This window comes from Rhinolophus sinicus, linkage group LG14 (assembly GCF_036562045.2).
Source record: "Rhinolophus sinicus isolate RSC01 linkage group LG14, ASM3656204v1, whole genome shotgun sequence".
Taxonomy (NCBI): domain Eukaryota; kingdom Metazoa; phylum Chordata; class Mammalia; order Chiroptera; family Rhinolophidae; genus Rhinolophus; species Rhinolophus sinicus.
This window is the reverse complement of record NC_133763.1, coordinates 51,046,055-51,070,898: the sequence shown is the minus strand read 5'-3', so window position 1 is coordinate 51,070,898 and position 24,844 is coordinate 51,046,055. Positions and strand designations below refer to the sequence as shown.

The window sequence follows — 24,844 nt, the reverse complement described above, 5'->3', positions numbered from 1 at the left end:
TGGAGTTTGGGGGTGTGGTTTGGGGGCTGAGCTAGACTCATGATCTGTCACATGCCTGGGTGTTGGGGGAAGTAGGAGAAGCTCAGATGACCTGGGCTGGGGGTTTTAGTAACTGAGACAGGCACTGTTCATCAGCATCCCACCACCTGAGAGCTTAGTAAGGGACGTCACGTGTGAGCTTGGCAGTGCTTATGCCATTGATTCATGTGCTGTCAGAAATTCCCAGGAGTACTGCTTTGGGTTACTTTTAGAACCGGTTTCATCTGGACCTTCTGGGCACATCCTTCCTCAGCAAAATCATGTTTGGCTGGGAGAGCTAATACTCTCCATGAAGCAGCAACGACTTAGCCAACAAGCTTATAAAATACAGATGCTTTTGGAACCTCTGACTTCCCTTACGACTCTTTCCTAGCCTTCTGTGTTTATTCCCTCTCCTCTGATGGGAGCGTCAGACACAAATACAAAACAAGTTTCAAAGTTGGAGAGACAGTAATGGAAAAGTCAGGAAAACGTGACCCCCCAATATAATTAATAAGGATGGGGGAGACCAGAACTGTGTCCCTCTAGCTACCAAAGAGAAGATAAGCCCCAACTTAATGTGATTTGAGGGTTGTTTTTTTACTATTTTTTTGGTCTGCCCTTAGAGTCGATGTGAAACTGAAAAAAAAGCAACCCTCCACCTAGGTGCACACCCCCACGCAGAAACATGCAAATCCACTACCTCCTCCTCCCCCCCCCCCAAGTCCCCTTCTCAGCATTTCTACCCTCCCTTCTTTCCCATCCAATTTTTCCAACCAACAGCTGGAGCTGACTTCCGCAATTCTAATGGAATAAATCCAGCACCCCAGTCATCCGCTCACATTATCCACAGTTCCCTGCGGAAACCAGCCCAGAGAACAGATCCCTGCCAGCAGGTAACGTTTTTTCGACTTCCTAGTACTTTTAGCTTTTCTGTTCCTGCCAATTCTGCATCGTAGAAGTGTTAGGGGTGTAGTGACTCGGGGATCCAAAGGCTGCGTGGATGGAAATGATGCCCTTAGGTCATTTCCTGGCCGTATACAATCTACCTGGAAATCTTTAGGATTTCTTCTAAAGGATTTGTGATTTGTATGTATACGTGGTTACTAGTGAAAGCCAAGAATACAGGGGATCCTTTACCCATCCTTCAAAGGGGGACCTTTATGTGGGGTTTTCTGTTTTGGCCAAAGGTACGCAAAGGGTTAACTTGTAGCGGGAAGGTGGAGTGGTGCAGGGAGACGGTAGCTCAGTACTTCCTAATCTGTGACATCTCAGAGCCCCTAACATTCCGGATAGTAAATGTCCTGCTGGATATTTGCCAGTTTGCAAAGAGCACACAAAAATGGACTATAAATTCAAAAGTTATGCAAGACTATAAATTGTTCTTAAAATGGAGGGCACATAAGTAAGTAAGCCACTGCAAGAAGTGAGCGACGCTAGACCAAACTTCTATAAAGCTGTGTATTTAATGGTCATAGCACATTGCTTTTCTGTCTTACATTCTTTTAACAAGCTTTGGTTCTGAGGCTTTTTGGCCTGTGAGGCGGTCACAGAGATTTTTTGTTGTCAGAGAAAAAACAACCCCAAAACCTTCCCACAGCAGCTGGTCAAGATTAGAACAGCTTCCTGCCTGAGGGGGGAACCAGAAGAGAAAGAAGAACTGCTAAGAATACTGAGGAGACAGGAAATCCATTCTCTCAGTTAGAAAATAGGAAATATGGTCAACTTTACCCTTGTCGACGCCTGCTAAGATCTGGAAAAAGGAAAGAATTTAGCCACTAAAGAAAAAGATGCCTGGAAGTGGTCGGGATGCAGAACTTAGCTGGAAATCTCTCCTCTGTGTATTCTCCAACCACCGTCATCCCCTTGCACTTACCTTGCCCATCTCTTCCAAGTCTGCTGGGGGCACCGAGACAAATGCTGAGCCCACGCTGATCGTCCATTTTCTACCCTGTTTCTAGTTGTCTGTGGATGTGTGTGTGTGTGCGCGCGCGTGCCCGCGCCCTGAGTCTCCCTAGGTCAAATGACGGAACCAGGTATATCAGCACCCCATCCAATCCCAGACCCCTCCTGACCACCACTGTTCTCTGTCTACCTTCCTCATAAAGCCTCATACAGCGGAGGAAGGGGGTCAGCACTTCAGGTTCTGGAACTCCCCAGAATGACTGTGTGTGCATGCATTTTTCTGGTGAGAGGGGTTATAGTGGGTTGCAAAACTTTTAGCTTCTCAAAGGAGTCTATGGTTCCCAAAGGTGAAGAACCACCTGTCTGGGACTATGTCTCCAGGTAGCTCCTCATCCTAAGCCAGGCTAGGAACTTCTTGGCAAATAGAAGAGTCTCCTCTAATTGTCCCCTTCCCCAGAATGTGGGGTCTTAAGGTTCTGCTGCTGCTGCCCCTGGCGAGCTTTGCTCTAACCCCCGAGGAGATACTGGACACGCAATGGGAGCTGTGGAAGAAGACCCACAGGAGGCAATATAATAGCAAGGTGCCGAGGACCTGGAGGGGAGCACGGTGGGGGGGAGCCTGAGACCTCCAGGCTCCCTGCTTCTGTCCCAATACTTTCACCACCCCAGCCAAGCAACCCTGCCCCCGTCCCCTAACTGTTAACATGGGGTTTTCATTCCTACTCCTCGACTCACCCTCCATCAAGTACTATCCTTCCTTTTCGTTACAACTGTCTTATCTTTTTCTTTGGGACGACTTCTCAGATGACTGTTGTTAATCCATAAGCAACTTTTCTATCCATCTCTCCAGAGCTTTGCATTCAATTATTCATGTTTCTTTTTGCATGCTCTTAATAAGCCCGTGGTCATTTGCCCAACTAGACGGTAAACTCTATCACTGGAACTTGCATCTTTTCTCCTAAAAACCTCCACAGTATTACATCATATAACTTTGTGAACCGCACACAGTGTATGCCTGTACTGACTGCTCTCTTTAGGTGGATGAAACCTCTCGGCGTTTAATTTGGGAAAAAAACCTGAAGCACATTTCCATCCATAACCTTGAGGCCTCCCTTGGCGTCCATAGCTATGAACTGGCCATGAACCACTTGGGGGACATGGTGAGTTGAGCCTCCACACCTGGCCTACCTGCCCTGTTGGCCTCAGGTCGCTGCTTAGGCCTGGCCTCTTTCTTCTTTGTCCCAGACCAGTGAAGAGGTGGTTCAGCAGATGACTGGACTCAAAGTACCCCCATCTCGTTCCCGCAGTAACGATACCCTCTACATCCCAGACTGGGAAGGCAAAGTCCCAACTTCGATCGATTATCGAAAGAAGGGATACGTCACTCCGGTCAAAAACCAGGTACCCTCCGGTCTCCTGGGTGTGGGTAGGTAAACTGGCACGATCTCTTCCTTTGCTGCTGCTTTGTTCTTAAGGTATGAAGGCCCCAGGAAAAAGGGGCAAGGAATTATGGTACCTCTCCCCATGCTAAGAGAATATAGCCTATTCCATTATTTACGTAACTCATCTCCAGCTTTGTACATGTAGGTTGTTTATGTGTTTTCTTTTTTTACCAATAGTGTTGCTATAAGCACCTTTGTGCACAGGTACAAATATTTACGCAAAATACATCCCAAAATTAAAATCACTAGGTCACAGAGACTCCTTTCCAAAAAAGGTTTTACACTCTTACATTCTTACCAGCATGAGAATGCCAGTTTTCCCATGGCCTTCACAACGTTGATTGTATCAACCAGATGATCTACTGATTTAACACTCATTCAACAAAAACTGTTTTTTCCCCCCAGAATCTACCAGGTGTAGTGCTAGCCAGTAGAGATTCAAGACAACTAAGTCATAACCCGTGTCTTCAAAAACTCTTCAATCTTAAAAAATAGAACAGGAAACTAAAATCTACACTCTAGCTGAACAAACCCTAATAATAGCTAGCACTTTTTGAGATTATTATGTGTCAGAAATTTATAAATCCTTGACGTGAATTAATTTTTTAATCCCATTAAGTATATTATTATTATCCACATTTTACAGGTAAGGAAACTGAGACACAGGGAGGTATAGTAACTTACCCAAGGCCACATGGGTAAGGAAGGGGTTGCAAAGGCAGTATTCTCTGCTTCACTACAATGAATGGTAACAACAGTAGTAATCGGTACCAAAATCGTTACCAGCGCAATGACAATGCAACAAATGTTAAATGAAGAACAGCCACGGGGACCTGTGTGCTGGAGTTTCGAAACTATCTGGAACTTCATCACCCAGGTAGAGGGAAGAAACAAAAAGTGGCACCTGCAGTGACTGACAGTTTCTCTGTTCCACCTCTCAGGGTCAGTGTGGCTCCTGCTGGGCGTTCAGCTCTGTGGGTGCCCTGGAGGGCCAGCTCAAGAAGAAAACCGGTGAACTCTTAAATCTGAGTCCCCAGAACCTGGTGGATTGTGTGTCTGAGAATGATGGCTGCGGAGGGGGCTACATGACCAACGCCTTCCAGTACGTGCAAAAGAACCGGGGCATTGACTCTGAAGATGCCTACCCGTATGTGGGACAGGTGAGACTGTCCCCACACTTACACAGCTCTGTCATGGCGCCTCCTTCCCCTCCTGTTACGCACTGGAGACAATTCTAGAAATCGCGTTTGCTATTAACTTATCCTGCTTTCTTGATGGGATAAGTGCCCACAGAAGGCCAGGAAGGTTCCCACAGTCTGGAGGAGCTTAGGCTGCCAGAGGCGATCTGCTTCTCTGCCCTGGAGAGAAAACAGAGGACGGGTTATTCCACAGACCTCTGAGCAGGTTTCTGGGAGCTCCTCCGTTCCCATCACAAATCCCAAACCCACCATGCCAACTTCATGAATCTCACTGCAGATCTGGAGCTCACTGAAGCAAATTGTCTAAGTTAACATGCAAACATATACAAAAGGAGAGAAAAACAAGTTGCTTCATATTTGTTGTAATTTTAGAGATCAACTCACTTCCTCCTAGAAGATCATTTAGCAACAGGAAGGAGGTCTGTCTTACCCAAAAGAAGGAAGATCTGAGGGCTTTTTACTGTACCTGGGGCTGACAGATAATATAATAGGGGGCCTTGGTAGCAGGTGTCTTTGAAGCAGCAACAGCAAGTTTTAGTAATAAAAATGATGGCTGTGTTGTGCTAAGCTGTGTGCTTCGTGCATTTGCTCATGTAATCCTCATGGCCGCCCTGTAAAGTAGACTTAGCCTCACTTTGTAAGTGAGGGAATTGACGCTTAAGGAGATGAAACAGCATACTCAAATTCATGCCACTAGTTGTGCAGCAGAGCCAAATTTATCTGCGTGATCTGTTTATCTGCTGCAAGCATTGCCAAGCGTGTCTTCTGTGCACAAGTGCAAGAATGTCTTTACTAGAATATAAAACCATGGGACAGAATCAGCCGACTCAGGGTACATGCATCTTCAGCTTTACCAGATAATGTCAAATGGGTTACCAAAGGGTTTGGAAAAATGGATACTCCCACGGGCAGTGTGTAAGAAATCCCATAGAGACAGCTTCATCAGTACGTTTATCTGGCTGTCTGCATTGACTTTATATTATATCATTTTTCCATTTTTAATTAGGTTAGTTTTCTCTTTCTTACTGGTTTTTAGGAATTTTAAAAAAATGTTTGAATACTAATACTCTGTGTGTTGTAGGTCGATGTTTGTCTTTTCGCTTATTTTCTGACGTTTTTCAATCCAGAAAAGTTCTTAATTTTAGTGTCGTGAAATTATGAATTTTTTCCTTGGCCGTTTGTGCCTTTAAAAAACCCCAGTAGCAGTAAGCATTATTTCTTCATGTTTAGTCGTCTGAAATGATATCTGCTGCAATAAAATGCTCATTAACGTAAATGACTGAACAGGTCCATTTCACTGGATATTTAACAACTTACACAGTAAAGTTGTTTCAACACCTCATGACATTGGCCACATCAAAACAGTACTTCATTTTGTAAATTTCATCCCATTATGATTCCATGTTATGTCTTTTTGTTTGTTTGTGTTTTAGCTGTCAGGTATACAAGGCTGAGAAACTGGAGGTACCTGAAAAACAATTCATTTAATCGGTGTACAGTTTTCAAAACTGCTGGGTCCCAAGTCCTGTTTGAACGCTGGGGCTGCTGTAGTGTGTAGTGTATTAAATCTGCCTGAACACTTTAGCTTTTTAACTCTGAACACATCTGGCCATTTAGTGAGTGAGATAATGTGAACTTGGCAAAACACTCGTTTTTAAATTGTCGACTACTCATTTGACAACTTTTTGTCATCACATGATATCAAAAACTTAAACAAATCCCAACAGTATATGCAACAAAAAAAAAATCAGATTTACGTTTATAATTTTTTCCGTGTTGATTAATACAGGCAGCCAATTTTAAGGTTTGTGCAACTTAACTAGTTTAAAGAAAAATAAATACTATCAGAGCTAATAGTTGATCCATGGACAGTTTGCATCGTTTATTCAGTACTATATTAACCAGTTTATTGAGACAGTGTTTAACTACTAGCTCAGAGACTGAATAATTTAAATGAAAAATTATGTAATATTTGAGACCCTATTTTGGAATGCAAGGAGCATTTGACTTCTCATTTCTGCTCTCCTGACCCCTCAAATGATGTCTTCAGCACTTTGGAACAATGTGGAATGATTTGGTTCTCATAATCAATTAAAATGAGAATTAGCCATATAAGATATGTGTTCCCCCTTTAACATTCTGAATCTTAAGCAATTTTTCTCTTGCATCTGCTTTACAGCCTTTAAAAAGCAGTTATTGTCCAAAACTGAAAGAACTTCACATCTGAGCATGTGACTGAATGGAGGGAGGTAAAGAAAAATAAAACTCAGAAAGGAAGAGATCTGATAGGGCAAGAGCCAGATAATACAGTAATTTAAGTTCATCCCAGCACATTACGCACATTATGCTGGCTTTAAAGTATCATTGCACGACGTCGTTCCGAAATGATTCCTCAGATATTTAATTTTTTTGTAGATCTGTGCAGTTTTTGGCACTAGGGAGTCATCAAGGGAAATATGGCCGCAAACAAAGGAATCTTGAGAAATTATTAAGACGGGATATCGTGTAATCTTAGAATATCATGTCAAATGCTGCTCTTATTGTTAATATGTAGGTAATGTATTCTTCCAGATGCATCTTTAGGGTTTTGAAAGCGTGGTCTGTAGGAAAATGAATTGCCAAAAAAAACCTACCACCTTCACGTGGGGGGTCATTAGATTTCATGCCTGTGGCTTGCCAGTGAAGCGTACCATTGTTACCTGGACTTGCAAACCACAGTGTTGGAAATTCACAGGCCAAATCGCTAAGTTCTTTTTTAATTTGTTTTCCTGTCAGGCTCTGTTATTTTTCTTCTGTCTCTCATGAGAGCACGAGGTCCATCACAAGCTCTTCGCCTCACACTAGCTCCCCTGAGACAGGTGCGTAGGGCCCAGGCCTTCCCCCTAGCTGGGCTTTGGCCTCGACCCCACCCACACACACACAGCAGCTGATGCCTCCCTGCCCTCCCAGGCTCACACATACTACAGGGCTAGAAGGTGATCTGTGCCTTAAAACAAATCTTATTTCAGAAATCTTTCTCTACACTGAGGTACTAAAAGTATTCTCTCTCTCTCTAAGTTTCATGGTGTTTGCTTTCACATTTATGTTTCGAGACCACCTGGAACTGATTTTTGTGTATGGTGCAAGGCGTCCACTTTTCATATTCTTTTTTACAGTTGTCGAAACTGGTGAAGAACGAACAGACCCTCTCTGGAGGCCAGTTTGCAGCCCCTGTTAGTTCACTGAACGTCAGTTGAAACACTGGTAGAGTTTCTTGCTCACCAGTTCACTGCCTGTTGCTTTGTCCTAATCCTATTTCAACCCTGTTTTTTCCAGGATGAAAGTTGTATGTACAACCCAACAGGCAAGGCAGCCAAGTGCAGAGGATACAAAGAGATCCCTGAGGGGAATGAAAAAGCCCTAAAGAGGGCAGTGGCCCGCGTGGGACCCGTGGCTGTGGCCATCGATGCAAGCCTGACCTCCTTCCAGTTTTACAGCAAAGGTAGGGAGCTGTTCCCCCAGAGCACACTCACCGGTCTCTCAGGATGTGGGCTGGGCAGCTTCGCAAAGGTCACTGGGCCTTTTCAGTGCTTAGTTTCCATAGTCAGACAGAGTCTGCCGGAGAGAAGCTAACAGCTGCCGCAGCATAGAGCATCCATGTCAGAAGCCCTACTGATGGGATGGGATTCCACGGAGGGTTGGTCTCCTGGAGTGGGTGGCAGAAAGCCTCACCTTGACTGATTGTTTCCTAGGTGTGTATTATGATGAAAACTGCAACAGCGATAACCTGAACCATGCGGTTTTGGCCGTGGGATACGGGATCCAGAAGGGAAGAAAGCACTGGATAATTAAAAACAGGTAATGATGGGAACACTACATTTGTCACTCAGTCTCCCTCTGGACACTCAGCCTCAACTCCAACTTCCCAAGAGTCCTTTCTCTCTCTCAAATCAAGACAAAGTTGTCTCCGAATTCTCAGTCAGAGGCTACCCTAACATTTAATGGCCAGACAGCAGTACTCAGAGTTTGTGTTGGGCAGCTGGTCCTTGTGGAAGGTGCTTAGTCACAAAGGAGCAAGACGTCTGCGCGAGCTCAGTGGTCTCACGGCCCCCAAGAAGGACCGACCTAGCTAACCAGAACAGAGAGAGGCAGCAAGGACCAGCAGGAGCTTTGGAATTATATATTTTTTCTTTCTCTGTTCTCTAACGTGATCAGTTTGTTCAGGAGGTTTCCATCATCAGTTTGTCTAAAAGCAGTCGGGAACAATGTGGAGGTTTATTGTCCCGTGCGGCAGCTTTCTGCCCTTCTAGTTACACTTAGGATAGACACATAGGTGAACTGGCCAAAGATTTTGAAGTCTGTGGAGAAAAACGCTTTCCAGAAAGTAGATAGCAAAACTTCATGTTTCCTTCACTATTATTGGGAATAGATAAAACGACAGGGTAACCTTGGCTCCCTTGTGACTTTGGCGGGAGGTTGGGGGGCAGATTTATGAGAATTATACTTTTGCCTTCCTCGGGGGTCAACAGCAGCCTGGCAGTATCACTGCGTCCTGCCTCTGGGGAGTTCACAGGCCAGGGCTGGGCTGCTGGCTGGCAGGATAGAACGTGAGGCTGGGAGGTGCTTCAAATGCAACTTTTATATCACGGTCCCAACTAAGGGCAAACCCCAGCACCCTTCTAAGAAGGTGTTCCTTTTCCCATGGCTTCTGTCCTGTGTTTTCCCTTTCCCAGTCCCAAGCATTTACCGTGTCCTTACCCAGGTGCCAAGGGGGGAGGCTGCATCTAGGAGAGCTGGGAGGAATAAGGGACACGCCCAGGCAGGATCAGGGTCACTGGGGAGCTGTGGAAAAGGGAACAGGTGTAGGGGACAGGTCTTAAGGAAAATGTATTGGGTAATCAGAGAATTGGCTGGTTGGGGAAAAGGGACAGAAAACTCAGGAAAACAATTTAGGAAGATACACAGACCATTCTCTCTCTCTCGCTCTCCCCCCTAACCTTCTATTCTCTCCACTTGTTCCGTTAGCAATCTCATCCATTCTCCTAGCTGCATTCATCTCTCCTATGGGTTTTACTCCTGTGATCACAGCTTCAGACTCTCTTGCCTCTTTCGCATGCTCTAGACTCATGTTTTCAAGATTGCTCGTCCTACAACACAGATCGGATCAGATCACTCTCCCAGTCAGAAACCTTCAGTGTCTCCTCCGCTACGATGGGTCAAACTCTTTAGTCTGGCCATAAAAATAAGTCCAGCGGATCTCTACCTACCTTGCCAGACACAAGTCTCACTACACCCCATCAGGCACCTGAGTTTTCAGCCATGTGATCTTAACACGTGTCCCATGCTTTCCTGCCTTTCCTGTTACTCACTTCACATGCCTCCACTGGCATCCCATTTCCATAGAACCAGATTCTATCCAGCCTTTGGCCTCAGCTCAAATGCCACCTCATACAGTAAGTCTTTTTTGATCCTTTGATCAAAAGCAATCTCTCCTACCTTTGAGACCTATGGCATTATGCCTTCTCTCTATCTCTTGACTTTGAACTCTTTTAAGGTCAAAAACAGTCTTATTCACTTTTGTATGCCATCAGTTCCTAGCACGGTACTCAGTGTTTTCATACCTAAATACCTGAGGGTAATAAGTATTTGTCTTGATTGGTTCTACAGCTGGGGAGAAAACTGGGGAAACAAAGGCTATATCCTCATGGCTCGGAATAAGAACAACGCTTGTGGCATTGCCAACCTGGCCAGCTTCCCCAAGATGTGACTCCAGCCGGCCGACCCCACCCTGCTCTTTCATTCTTTCCGTGATGGTGTGATGGTGCGCCTTACTGATGGACTTTGGAAGGGAGTTGGTGTGCGTTTCGTGAAGCAGAGGGAGTAATCCAGAGATTGTCCATTCAGTCTCCCCGTTTGTTTTTGCTTCAAGGGACCCTCCTACTGCTTCCCTTTTCTCCACACAAGGCCTTTAGTTTTTCACTTGAGCCACAGGAGGAAGTTCCCTAACAGGCGTGCTCTTAGGCTAAGAGAGGTGACCGCAGCCTGCCCTGACTGTTGTCCTAGGGCGGATGCTGGGTAAGTAGTTAGAGGCCACAGGTCTTCAGATAGGCTAGATTCTCATTGAACAGTTTGGGGACCAAGGTGACCTTGGAGACTTCTGAGCCTCCAAGGTCACTTCTTCTATCTCCCAAAGTAGACATTTTCTGTGTTTTATACCCCAATTCATAAATCTATTCCTAAATTGTTGGTACAAGTTAGCATGATACAAGAAATGTGTTTTCTTTTTCCTTCTTTGCGTTTTTAAAGTAAACTGAGTATTTATCTCTTGTCTATAACTTAATAAATAGTTATTTAGTAACCACTCATTTCGTGTTGGATACTGTGTGAGGTGCTGGAGACAAAAAGGTGCATAAAACACATTCCTCGCACTTGATGTGCTCGTTGTTTGAAGAGAGCGTCACAAACAATTCATCTCAATTCACTTATTTGTTCATTCCTTCAATATTTATTAGGTGCTTACTCTGTACTAAGAAATGTACTAAATTTCAGGGGTTAAATGGCTATAGGGAGACTTCAATATTTAATTTCATTTTATGGGGACCGGATTAAGTGACACATAAACTTGGGTCTTGAAAAAATATCTTAAGGCCTCCTGAAGTTCTAGAACCGAAACGTTTGCTGTTAACAAAAGAGGACATTTGAGACTCTTTATAATGGTAGGATTAATTCTAAAAGAACTTAGCTGACTAATAATAAATCAGCACAACTGGTTTTACCATTTTTCACAAAATGCCTATTATTCTTACCACTAGAAAGAGTTCACATTTATTGGATACTAACCATGTGTCAGGCACTATTTAACCTCATTCTATGCAAAAATTATTTATTTTTTGTGCGTAACTATTCATTGCCATGTGCTAAGCAGTGCATGTAAGGCTAGGAGGATGAAACAAATTAGTAAGACATGGTAAGACATGGCCTTGTGACAGACTAGTGACAGACTAATAATACCAATAATACCAATAATACCAAACAACTAATAATACCAATCATAATGAAATAAATACTAATTATGCAAGTTCAGGAATGAGTCATTAATTCTTCATGGGATTTTAAATGAGGCTTCATTGAAAACGGAGCTTTGAAAGGTCTGAATGGGCAGAGAAGACAGGGGTGGGGAGTGGGATGGAAGGAGGGAGAGTGTATCACCCGAAGGTTCTGGTCGAACAGAGGCACTGAGGGAGCAGTGTGTTTACAGGGTGAGGGCTGGAGCGGCTCAAGTACAGGATATTAAGACATCCCTAGTAGAGCTGAGGCGAGGACAGTAGGTTGGAGATGAATCCTGGAGGGCGTTCACTGCCTCCCGTGTCCCAAGAAGTTCATATTTTATTTTATAGACACACCGGCACTGAGTAGGCATCAAATATTTTTGAGCAGGAAGGAGACACGCTCAGATCTATATTTTAGCAGGATTCCTCTGGCAGCGATGTAAAGAACAAGTAACAGATGAAGCACAAGATGGCAATGCAGGAACCTGGAGGGAAAGCAACGTGTAGGAGACTGCACGTACTCTGTCTCCTCACAGAAGGATACCTCACAGAAGAGTGACTCCTGAACTTTTGGGAAAGTTTGGCCAGTGGGGAGCTGGGAATGGCATTCCACACCCAACGAACAACAATATTCAAACGTGTAAACAGGAGGCTGCACATTCAACAATATGCAAGTAGTTTCTGTTGAGCTACAAAAGGACCCAAGACAGGTGTGAGATGTCTGATGCCCCACTAGGCACATCTACCCAGTTCTGCTAACTGATCTGGCATTTTTTTTCCTTCTGCCTAAAGAACATCCTTTAGCATTTCCTTATGTGTGGCTACGTGGACAAAACATTTACTCCAAGTTTATCTATAGATTTTGTATTCTGGTACGTTCACATGTGTGTCTACATTTGACCAGAATCGCACATTTGTAATGTGTTTTGATATCTAATAGGGTTAATCTTCCTCTTATTAGTCTCTAGATTTTCTTTCGTGAATATACTTGCTTTTTATTTTTTTTTCATGTGATCTTTAGAATCCGCTTGTCAAATTATCATCAACCCTGCTGGTATTTTTATTTGGATGACATTAAATTTATAACTTAATTAGGGAAATTTGACCTCTTTATACTACTGAATCTTCCCCTCTAAGAACAAGAAATGCCTTCATATTTTTTCAAGTATTCTTTTGTGCCCTTCTTATATTGTTCATTTCTCGCTAACCTTTTTTCTAAGTTTATCTGTTGTTATTATTATTATTATTATTATTTTGCAGTTTAAATGGGGTCTTTTCCAACATAATTGCCAATTAGACATATTGAAAGCTAGTGATTTCTGTTATATTCATTTTTGTACTCAGCTAACCTTACTTTGGATTCTCTTTTTGTTTATGTTTTTCAGTTGATTCACTTAGACTTTTTTTTTTTTTTTTTTAGTATATAAATGTATTATCCACAGAGGTAAAATTTACCCCTTTCTTTCTGATGTTTACCTCTGATTTCTTTCTTGTCTGTTAATACCTCCAAAACGATGCTAAGCAAAAGAGTTGCTAGATCCTGACCTAGAAGGATGGTTAATTTCATAGACGCATAAAATTCTGTAAAGATGTACATAACTTATTTAACTAAACCCCAATCAATCCAACACTTATATTGTTTCCAGTGTTCTCAGTTATAACTACTACTGCAATTCATGATTGATAGTTTGATACCAGAAAATTTTAAAATGACCATACAATCAAATTTGTCATTATGTAATTTTATTTCTTTCCTAATAACAATATTATCTAACATTTATTGAGCGTTACTATGCGGCCCCTACCACATTAAATGCTTTCCACACAGTACTCTTATCATTACCATATTACTGATATCAGATAGCTTTCCCAAGGTAACCTAGCTGGTAAGTGGCTGAGCCTGGTCTCAGACCCAGGTCTTTTTTGTTTTTCTATCTCCTTTTACAAATTTTATTGTATTATTTTAACTTTACGTATGGAACATTTTAAACATATACAAGAGGAGAGAGAGAGAGAGAGAGAGAGAGAGAGAGAGAGAGAGAGAGTAGTAGAGTGAAGCCCCATGTACCCATCAACCAGCTTCAAAAATTATCCGCAATTTCATCTATCCCTCTTCTTTTTTTTTTAGTATTTTAAAGCAAATTCCAGGTGTAATTTCACTCATAAAATTCTCGTTACACACCTCTGAGTAAGGAATTTATTTTCACATTAGCATACCTAACAAAATTGTTTCTTAATATCGTTTCATAATTAGTCCATTTAAAAATTTCTCCAGTTGTTTAAAGATATCTTCTTACTCTTAGTTTATTCAAGCCAGTATCCAAATAGTTTTACACGTTGCATTTGATTGTTATTAAGTCTACTGTGTTCTTTGATAGCCACCTCCCTGCCTGCACTCTCCCCCAGACATGGATTCAAGAGGACACCAGGTCATTTGTCTAGTAAAATGTCTCATATTCTGGATTTGGCTGCTTGCTTGCTCTTTCTGAATCCAAGGTCCTGGTGTTCTTAATGACAGCAATATACACCATGTACTTAAATGGTGGAAAGTTTGCTAACTTAATTGTCTGACCTTTTGTATATACTCTGTTTTTCACCATCCTTCATAGATGTAGTGAAGAGGAAATAAAAACTTCTAAGTGGTAGCCCATTAAACTTTTAGTGGACAGGTATTATAGAAATCCTGGACTATTTCATTCTTTTATAGTACATTTCCTTTTAGTTGAACTTTGAGACTCTTCTGCCCTTGAAAAGCGTCCTTGACAGGCTTCATAATACTTCTAAGCTAGGTTTGTCCAAGGACTTCAGGAAGGAACCTAGTTCTTCACCTCTGGGCATTTATAGACCTGAAGGCTTGGTTTCCTGAGACTGTCTGTATATATAGAATTGACAGGGTAAAGCTGTTATGCTTTTGGAGATGACAAAATCACATATACATAAAATTATAAGGAATTAACTGAAAAACTATTAGAATTAATAAATGAGCTCAGCACAGTTGCAGGGTACAAGATCAATATACAGAACTCATTTTTACTTCTATACAGTAGCAATGAACAAAATGAAAATTAAATTAAGGAAACAATTCCATTTATAATAACATCAAAAAGAATAAAATACTTAGGAACAAATTTAAATGAAAAAGTGCAAAACTTATACCCTGAAAATTACAAAACACTATGGAAAGAAATTCAGAAAACCTAAATAAAAAACTTCTGTGCATCAAAACATGTTACTCAAGAGACTAAAAAGACAACCCACAGAATGGAAGAAAATATCTGCAAATTATATGGTGGTAAGGAATGAATATCCAAAATGTATAAAGAACTCCTACAACTCAACAACAACAAACAACCCAATGTAAAATGGGCAAAGGACTTGTACAGACATTTCTCCAAAGAAGATACACAAGTGGTCAATAAGCACGTGAAAATAGCTCATTAGAGAAATGCAAGTCAAAACTACAATGAGATACCCTTTGTACCCATTAGGATGGATATTACAAAAAAGTGGAAAATGGAAGTGTGGAAAGGATGTGGGGAATTTGGAAGTCTGGTATACGGCTTCTGGGAATATAAAATGGTGCAATTGTTGTGTAAAGCAGTTTGATCGTTCCTCAAAAAGTTAAACATAGAATTACCATACGATCTAGCAATTCCACTCTAGGTACATATCCAAAAGAATTGAACGCAGGGATTCAAATGGATACTTGTACACCAATGTTCTTTGCAGCGTTATTTGCAATAGCCAAAAGGTAGAGACAACACAAGAGTCCATCATGAGAGGAATGGATAAACAAAATGTGGTAGATACATGCAATGGGATATTATTCAGCCTTAAAAATGAATGAAAAGTTGATACATACAACAACGTGGAAGAACATTGAAAACATAAGTGAAATAATCCAGACACAAAAGGACAAATGATTCTACTTATATGAGGCATTTAAAATAGGCAAATTTACAGATACAGAAATTAGAATAGGCTGGGTCTATTAGCAAGGTCTGGGGAGGGGGTAGAATGGGAAGTTATTGCTTCATGGGTGCAAAATTTCTATTTGTAATGATGAAAAAGTTCTAAATGGGGGAGGTTGCGGGTGTGTGGGGGCAAGGAATATATTGTAACTCTGTACTTTCAGCTCGATTTTGCTATGAACCTACAACTGCTCAAAAAAAGGTCTATTTTTAAAAAAAGCCTATTTCTGGAGATAGATTGTGAGTGTACTTAATGACACTGAACTGTATACTTAAAAATGATTAAAATGGTAAATTTGGTCATGTACGCAATCAGAATTTTAAAAAATCAGAAGTTCTAGTGACTATTTAAAGGTTTGTTATTCAGCCATGTGATTTTGAGTCAAACATTGCTCACTTACTATTTTGCTATTTCTGTCTTCTCTGAGGGTCCATATTAGCAAATTTTGTCCCTTAGTCTTCAAAATATAATATAAATCTAGCCACTTCTTTACCTCTGCCACCACCTTCCAGTTTAAGCCTCCACCATGTCTGCCCTGGACTAACTTCCCGACTTCCATGCCACACTCTGCTCTGGGTTAACCCACCCTGCAGTCTAGTCTCTGGACAGAAGTTTACATCACTGCCCTGTGCAAAGCCCTCCCGTGACACACGACGTCTTTTTTCAGCAGTGACAAAAAATCCATGGCCTCATGCAGCTTATATGTCAGTGAACTTAGAGTATAATACAAAACTCTTAAAAGGCCGACGAGAATGAGCTGGTCCCAGGCTCCCTGTCTGACTTTATTCCAGCCCATGGCTCTGTGGAGAGCGGTTCTCAAACAAAAGTAGAATTTGGTTGGAAAGGAAGTAAGGGGTGAATGGCTGGTTGTTTAAAAACATTCATCCCTATATAAAAGAGTACTTACCAACATCCCCTCCCCAATAAGACAACCCAGGGCTTTATCTGCTTACTTTGTTCAGTTCCAAGATCAGGATTTGGGGTTGATGTGTATAGTCTTCCTCGTCAAGTTTGGACATGGCCCCTTGAGGCCTAACAACCTAAAACTTAAGTTATCTATATCTAATATATCTTTAAGAATGATGCATAACTACAACCCACTTCTGGAAAGGAGAGAATGGATGGAAAAGAGTACACAGTCACCATCGGCTCACATCACATATTATATTCTGCTACGCAGAAATATGGAAAACACCCTCTCCGGTGGTGGAGTGAGTTTCTTGGCCGGCCAGCTATGAACCTCCAGGTTTGTTCTCCGTGGGGATCTTCCTTGTGGTCCACCATGGCCCCTGGTTCTTCCTGCTAGATGATCTTGCTTGTCCCTAATTCTCTGTGGCTACGACAGAGGTGGGCATGGGGTAAATGTCCTTTTTGGAGACTGACTACTCAACTTTATGGCACAAGTTGGCAACCTGGAAAGGCAGTAAACTGCCAGACTTGGGGTTTCTTTGGCAATACAGTTCCCATAAAAATTTCAGTAGCCTTTGGTTCAATTCCTTCTGCTAGTTACCACAGCCGAGATTTTTTTTTTCTAGTCACTGTAGCCAGAGGGATGCAAAGCTTTGATGGGCTAGCATTGGGACCTAAACCTCCCCTGGAGCTGGGCATAAAGTTGCTTCCATCTTAAGCCTAGGAGCGTGTGTGTGTGTGTGTGTGTGTGTGTGTGTGTGTGTGTAAGTGTGTAAGGGGTGGAGCGTGGCATTCCCATTTTAAAATCAGGATGCTATTGCCGCAAGAAAGGGGAATGGAAACTACGTGACAAAATCAATGTAGGGCTGGCCCAGTGGCTCAGGCGGTTAGAGCTCCATGCTCCTAACTCCAAAGGCTGCCAGTTCGATTCCCACATGGGCCAGTGGGCTCTCAACCACAAGGTTGCCAGTTGAACTCCTCAACTCCCGCAAGGGATGGTGGGCAGTGCCCCCTACAACTAGAAAACGGCAACTGGACCTGGAGCTGAGCTGCGCCCTCCACAGCTAAGACTGAAGGGACAACAACTTGACTTGGAAAAAAGGCCTGGAAGTACACACTGTTCCCCTTCCCCAATAAAATCTAAAAAAAAAAAAAAAAAAGCAATGTACATTTTCAGACATCCTATAGTTCAGATATTCTCAACTTTTTTCCACCACTGTAGCGAAGACAGATGTTGCTCATATTTGTGACGCATTTCCATGGGTACACTTACGAAATAATGTCAGTCTCTGGTAGCTATCCATAAACTGCCCTTTCCTCTCCCAGAAAGTATGTCAGCATGCACGTATAGCAAAGTGATGTTATTACAGAGATAACCTAAATCAGCTCTACTTAATTTTTAACTATATCGCCTGCAAATTTCAGCACTTCCTTATTACTAACAAATTTCTTGTGACTCATCTTGCCATTGATTGTAATACACCAAATGTGTCACATCCATTGCTGGGGGAAGGGTCTTATCCTTGGGCACCTCAATGACTCCTTAGTTATGTCTTGTTTTGAACTGTTGGTAAAATTAACCTCCCTTAGTTGAGCACACATTGCCAGGTGACAGAAGAGAAGCCCCCAGGATAATGGGGGATGTCTACTGGCATCCATGTTTCCTAGTGAATAATGCACCAAGCAGGTAATCTATACAGAAAGTATTGTAAATAATGTATATTTTAAGTTTAGAACATTTCTATTCTTCCCAATGATTCAAGGATCCTATTTTCTTCCTTCAGAAAGTATAAACTGGATCATTTAAAAAAGTTAATTAATTCTAGTCTCCTATACTCTATTAAGGGTACAGTAGTTCCCCCCTTAATCACAGTTTCGTTTTCAATTGTTTCAGTTACTTGCAGTTAACTGCAGTCCAAAATATTAAATGGAAAATTCCACCTCATTCATCTCATCAGGTATGCATGGTATCGTCTCACATAATCACAAGGAGAGGGTGAGTACAGTACAATAAGATATTTTGAGAGAGCGAGAGAAAGACCACAGTCACATAACTTGCATTGCAGTATATTGTTACAATTGTTCTATTTTGTTGCTAATCTCTTACTTGCCTCATTTATAAATTAAACTTTATCATAGGTGTGTATGTATAGGAAAATCATGGTATATACAGGATTCTGTGCTACCTGCGGTTTCAGGCATCCACTGGGGGGCTTGGAATGTATCTCCCCATTCTTCATCTCACCTTTGTGTATTTCTTGGACAGAAGGATCAGTTACAAGTGAGCTATTTTAACTATGAGAATAACGTCTATCACTGAATTCCCAGCACAGAATTAATCACTTGGGTAAATTAACAGAGGATAACATCGACATCAATATCGTCCTAAAATGTAGTCCTTTTCTTTAATACTAAGTAAGCTATTCCTCGGAGAGACGTGAAGCAGCTAACTTTCAGGGTACATGAGGCTAAGAGATGGTGACTGCAAAACCCAGAGAAGGCACTGGGCTTCCTTATTCTGCTTTCATTTCCTTTTTCCATGTTCTTCAGATGTTTCCTAATCTGCGATAGAAGGGAGTCAGCCTAATGTGGGAGGCCCATGAGATCAGCTTGACTACAGTAGAGGCTGAGGGTTGAAAATCTGTTCTAAGTTGAGTAGAATACTCAAGGATGGGTCAGATTATGGGGAAATAAAACTAGCAACAGAAAGCATAGAAAATGGTATGATAAAAATGTGTCTTAAGAGTACCATGTGACTGTGATGTATAGGATGAAATTGCAAGATAGACTGGATTGAAGGCTGTTGAAATAACTTCAAGTATGTCAGCAAATGTTTATTGAGTTCCTACTATATCGTTGCATTATATGCCACGGAGGATACAAAGATCAGTAAGATATACATAACTCCTGTACTGAGGGGACTAACAAGTAGACTTCTATGGAAAAGACATTAATAATTGTAATATTAAGTGGAAAACTAAGGGGATTGATTTTTCTGTTCTCAGAATCTATGAGTCTACCACAAGAGAGCTTCAAAGCAATGTAGAGGCAGCTAAAAAGACATCAGGTTGGGGATAAAGAAGGGTTCTTTGAAAGAGATGTCTTCTGAGGTGACCCATGGAGGAGGAACAGGATTTCAAGAGGCAGAGATGAGGGGAAGGACATTCCAGACCGTGGGTCTAATGATAATTGCTGATTTTTCTATTTATTCAGTTTTTCCTTGTCAAGATGAAGTAGCAACTTCCTAACTTCTTCTATGCCGGGCTGGAAACTGGAAGTTCCCAGGTAATGCTGTTTTTGTACAGAATCTAGAATACTAGGGTCAAGACTTGTTCTTAAATGAGTAGGCAATATGGAGTCATTAAAGATTTTTGAGATGGGAAATATTTTAATCAGATCTCTGTTTTAGGAGGAGAAGTGATGAGGGTTTTGACCTATGTGATCCAAAATGGTAGCCACTAACCCCACGTGTGAAATGTGCTGGTCCCAACTGAGGTATGCTAGCAGTGTAGACTATGCAACTGGATTTTGAAGATGGTACAAAACAAAGGAATCTCATTCATAATTTCTTGATGACATATTGAAATGATAATATTTTGACTGTATTGAATTCAGTGAATAGAAGCTTCAATTCATTTTACCTGTTTTATTTTTTCACTTTCAAAATATAGCTACCAGAGCATTAAACATTACTTTGTGGCTTGCATTCTTTTTCTATAAGGAAGCACTGTCCTAGAGGTGCTAGAGAGTGATAAAATTGTGAATCGGGGATTTGCCCTTGCAGTATGGCAAACGAGGTAATTCAGGCCAGCCTTCCCACTGATGGCAAATTTAAGAACTGGCAAAATATAAAAAGTATCTACTTGAAGCCCTCGGAGACCTAACAAGTCAGTGAGAATTTACTGGGACCGATTAAAATCTCAAGTGGTATTGTCGTCTCAAGTGTGATGACAAGATATTTAAGTAATTGGGAAGGCCGGCACCTCCCTAGACTCGAAAGAAAATTCCATCTGGATCTTCTATACAATCATGTATCACTCCAGCTCTCATAAACTTACAAAAATGAATCTGTAACTACCCTATCACTCAAAAATAATACTAATTTATCATTTGCGTTCAATCAAAACATATTTTCTGAGCACTTCCCCTGTACCAGGGTTAACTTAAGTGTACTGTTGCCTCTTACACCAACACGTCCAGAATCAGTTACTTTCCCTCTCCTCTCTACTGAAACAAAGATTTATATGATAAAAGCCAGTTATAGTTAATGAAAGCAACATATTACCGCGGTCAAGAGCACCAACTCGGACTAAGGATTTGTAAAATAGGGAAAATAATAGTACCTACTTTACAGGATTATTGTGCCCATTAAATGAGTTCATATATGTCCAGCGTTTAGAATAGTACCTGGCCAGAGTGTCTGCTATTATCGTTTGCTATAATATAATGTAGTTTTGCTAAACTCTATTATTAGAGCTTGCTACCACTTTTATTCATGAGAATGAAATTCAAGTCTAAGACTCAGTATATGGAAGCACATTCTTAGGAGCTGCTGGAACAGGTATCATTGAAGTCGCCTGTTATGTTTACAGTAGTATTTCTTGTATAAGTATAGTTTTTCAACTACATTATGGGTTAGATAGGCTTTTGCTGGCTTGTCTCAGAAACTAATCACTACTTTATAATACTTCTTTAGGAGAGTGTATTCTTGGTTTTAAACAGCCTCCGTACATGACTTTTAGAACACAACCTTTTGGCAAGTTGGAAACTGCCTATATGTGTAGGTTTAAAATCACACTGAAATGAAGAAGGCTATTACTGCGCTTACACTTGAACTTTGCAAATAAAATGAAGCAACTGTCATTCATCTTTAACCTGAACACCTCCTTAGGTGTTTTCACATCCTCTGCCTCTTCTGTTACTATTGCTAAAGGTTACAAGTACCAAGCACCCCACCCTACCCTCACCCCCAAAGGCTGTGCTGATTTAGCAAATCTGTTAGGATGTGAAAAAGGAGAAATGGTTTAAACAAAAGTTGATCACTCACTGGGGCTCCATAGTCATGTTTCCTGCTTCTGAGATTTGTGGCACAGTTTCCGTGTTCCCACCACTTACTTCTGCAATGGTCCTGGACCAGCCTCTCTTGGTCCCAGTTTCCTCATCTATAGAATAAGTTTACTCCTGCTACCACCACCTCATAGGTGCTGCTACAGTTGGTGTTCTCAATGTTTCTGTTGACAGAATTACAGTAAATGGAAGTGTCAGAATCTTACCCCTTTCGCTGACATCCTTATAAGCTTTCAATCTCGTTGGAACTCTTGATTCCTAGGGGAAAGTAATGGAGCATGGAAAGGCTCTCCAATTTCTAGCAAAGGCATTTCTAACACCTTACATAAAGGCACTACACAGTTCTCTTAAAAGTCGGAAGCATCCAATTTGATATTAAGTCAACTTCAGGCATGTATCTTCTAAAGCTCCCAAGGAGATTTTAGCAACCTAAGGTAGGAATCATACGTTTTTTTTCCCTTTCGTATCTCCTGCAAATATGTTAGTTGACTGACTATCCAAGATGCCAACTTGGGGAGCTTACACCAGGGGTAGCCAAACTTTGGTCCTTAAATGAGTGCAAGTCCTTCATTATTTCATTAAATAGTAGCTGAGGGCCTACTATGTGCCAGATACTATTGTAGCTGCTTGAGATACATTTGGGGGAAAAAATCCCTGCCTTGTTGGGTCTTTGTCCTTGGCAATATTTTCATTACTCTACAGTTAAATGAGTAAAATAAAGACAGTGGAGTGAGCTTTTCATAAAACTAAATATGTTCAGTTTCTAAATTCTGAGATTATTTTTTTGGTGTTCAAATGCTCCTTCAATTTTGAAATGGTGATGAGTGTAGACACTAATTTTTACATGTCCTGTTTTAATAACTAAAAAGAGAGCAACCTTAAGTTGGCCGTCTAATATTTTCTTCAAATTTTACGACTCTGCAATCTGAAACTGAGAACTATACTAATTCAGGCCAAAGCACAACTTCTTATAATGCAAGTCTTGAACAAACTGAAAAAGATTCAAAGAGAAATGGACTCCACTCAAAATAAGCATATTCAATGCCTCTGAGTCAGTCACTCCAAGCAGTCAACTGGCTCTCCAGAAGAAGGGAGAAAAACAAAATTAGCCCTGATTGTAGGGTTTGCTTATGTTTCCCATAGTAGCCAATTGCAAGCTATCAGTGAAATGCCGCTTAAAGTGGAATTAGGACGAAATGGGCATAAAGTGAAAAGAGTGTGGGCTTTGCGTTCCAATTCTACCACTTAACTTCCTTAGACAAATGACCTTAGACAAACCTCCCTCAGGCCCACTTAGGCAATACCCAGGCATGAAGGCAGAGGGTGTTTATCTGTTGCCCAATTACCATGTTCATGCTCTGTACTGAGTGTGGGTTTATAGACTATTCCAGGCAGAGAAACAATGACTGAAAAACACACACGCACCTTCTCAAAACAGTTGTGTACATTTTTCATCTTGTTGAAAGAGATTTGTTTTTATGCATATTTCCTCACTAAGGAAATTGAAGTATATATGTCTGGGGGTACAAATACATTTAAAACACCAAGGCTAAAAGCAAAAAATCAGGTATGATAACAGACGTGTAAAAGGACAGAGAAAAAGACAACCTGAAGGAATTGAGAGTCCCACAGTAGTTTTCTTCTTGAGTTTCTTCCGGTCATAATCTGAGAAAAACACCTTTCTGATCTACCTCGTGAGATCCAGCCCTTGTTTTTCTCTAGACGCTATGCTCCTGTGACATCATTAACGGGTTCATGTATCTGGTACTACAGTTTATTTAAAAAATTGTGGAAAGGAATATTGGAATAATTATATATAGTGCCAGGTGGGTACTAGGCTAAGCGGGGGAATCACTTCGTAAATTACATAAATATCTAACCACTATGCTGAAATAAATATAAAACAATATTGAAAGTCAAAACATAAATAAATTTTAAAAATTGTGGGAAGGTCACAGAATCTCTGGGAAGGCCAGAAAGACAGTCAGGCTTGGAGATTATGTAACCAGGAACATTTTCTAAGCCACACAACTAGAGAGACACTCAACCGAGGATGCTACTGAACACACACCTGGTGTGAACACTACAACTTGTACAGGTGACCCTGGGGACCAGACACCAGAAGATCTGCAGCTGCTGTTGTTCATCTCCTCTACCATTCTTGCCAAAAGGCAGGTTGCATTCTACACGGGCCTACTTTCTCACATGACCACCCCAAATTGATGTCTTATACAGATGTGTCTGGTTGGCAAAGGCTAGGTCACATTTCTGTGCCTTAATGCAATGCAGGCTTGGAAACAGAGTTTTGGCTTCTAACTTGGCGAAACAAAATTTATAATGTAGGAAATTCTCCCAACAGGAAGATTGTTCCAAAGATGCTAGATGGCCATAAAGATAAATGAGGAATATATATACTCCTATGGATTTATTTTCAGGATTTGATTTCTACAGTATAGTTTACAAAGAGTTGAGAATGTGATTCTCATACTAATGAAAATAACACGACTCAAAGATTTGATTCAACCCATTTATTAATAAGGGGTCCGTAAGATATTAAACCTGGTTCAGATAAAAATTTTTGTGACAGCTGTTTATGTTCTCTATTCAGTAGACTCTACTAGACAAAATTTATTTGCATTGCTACGTATAAGAATCATTTGCACACATATTAGTTTTTTACAAATTAGCTCTATTCCTACAGAGTTGTAAAATAGCCTAGTCAATAGAAAGTCAATCAAAGTTGCACACCCTTATAGAATCAGAAAATCCTGCCCACCCCCGCCCCCAGGGTGCATTAGGCAATGCCCACACTGCACTGAAAGGACACCTTTCTAAGTATTGAATTTTTTTTTTCTTAACAGGATGTTAAGTGGGGAAAAAACAAGGTGGAGAAAACTAAATTCCATACACAAAACTAAATTCCAGATGAAATAAAGACCCAAAAGCAACAACTCTAAAAGAGAAAAAAATACTAACAATTTGGTGGCCCATACAGGAAGCCACCTTCATCTATCCTTCTATGGATGACTTAGGTAAGACGTCCCTCTTTCACCCTCCTGCTCGGTCAGATTTGCCCTTCGCCAGACATGAGGAAACCAACAGCGGGACGCCCTGCCATTTTCCCTTGTCCTTGGTTAATGTTGGGCCGCATTAAGAGAGGACTTTACCCCGTTTTAGAGGCTAACCACCTTATTTCCTTTACAACTGTGGCCTGGCCACAATATAAGCTTGATAATGGCGAACACTGGCCACCTCCCGGAACTCTTGACCTTGATATTTCCCGAGATTTAGACAACCATCTCTG

At 41.3% G+C, this 24,844-nt stretch overlaps 1 protein-coding gene and 1 long non-coding RNA gene across 2 annotated transcripts; both read left to right on the top strand.

Annotated features, from left to right (window-relative positions):
• Nucleotides 1–772: 772 nt before the first annotated feature.
• Nucleotides 773–10,908, top strand: CTSK (cathepsin K). Its single transcript, XM_019740006.2, has 8 exons — nt 773–914; nt 2,381–2,504; nt 2,961–3,083; nt 3,169–3,324; nt 4,307–4,525; nt 7,880–8,045; nt 8,296–8,401; nt 10,211–10,908. Exons 2-8 carry the CDS (start codon nt 2,382–2,384, stop codon nt 10,308–10,310), a joined length of 993 nt encoding a protein of 330 aa, XP_019595565.1. The 5' UTR covers nt 773–914; nt 2,381; the 3' UTR covers nt 10,311–10,908.
• A 5,758-nt stretch (nt 10,909–16,666) lies between these two features.
• On the top strand, nt 16,667–24,566 carry LOC109451649 (uncharacterized). Its single transcript, XR_012491734.1, has 3 exons — nt 16,667–16,810; nt 18,368–21,974; nt 24,402–24,566. It is a non-coding gene; the product is annotated as an uncharacterized LOC109451649 (long non-coding RNA).
• The last annotated feature ends 278 nt before the right edge of the window (nt 24,567–24,844 follow it).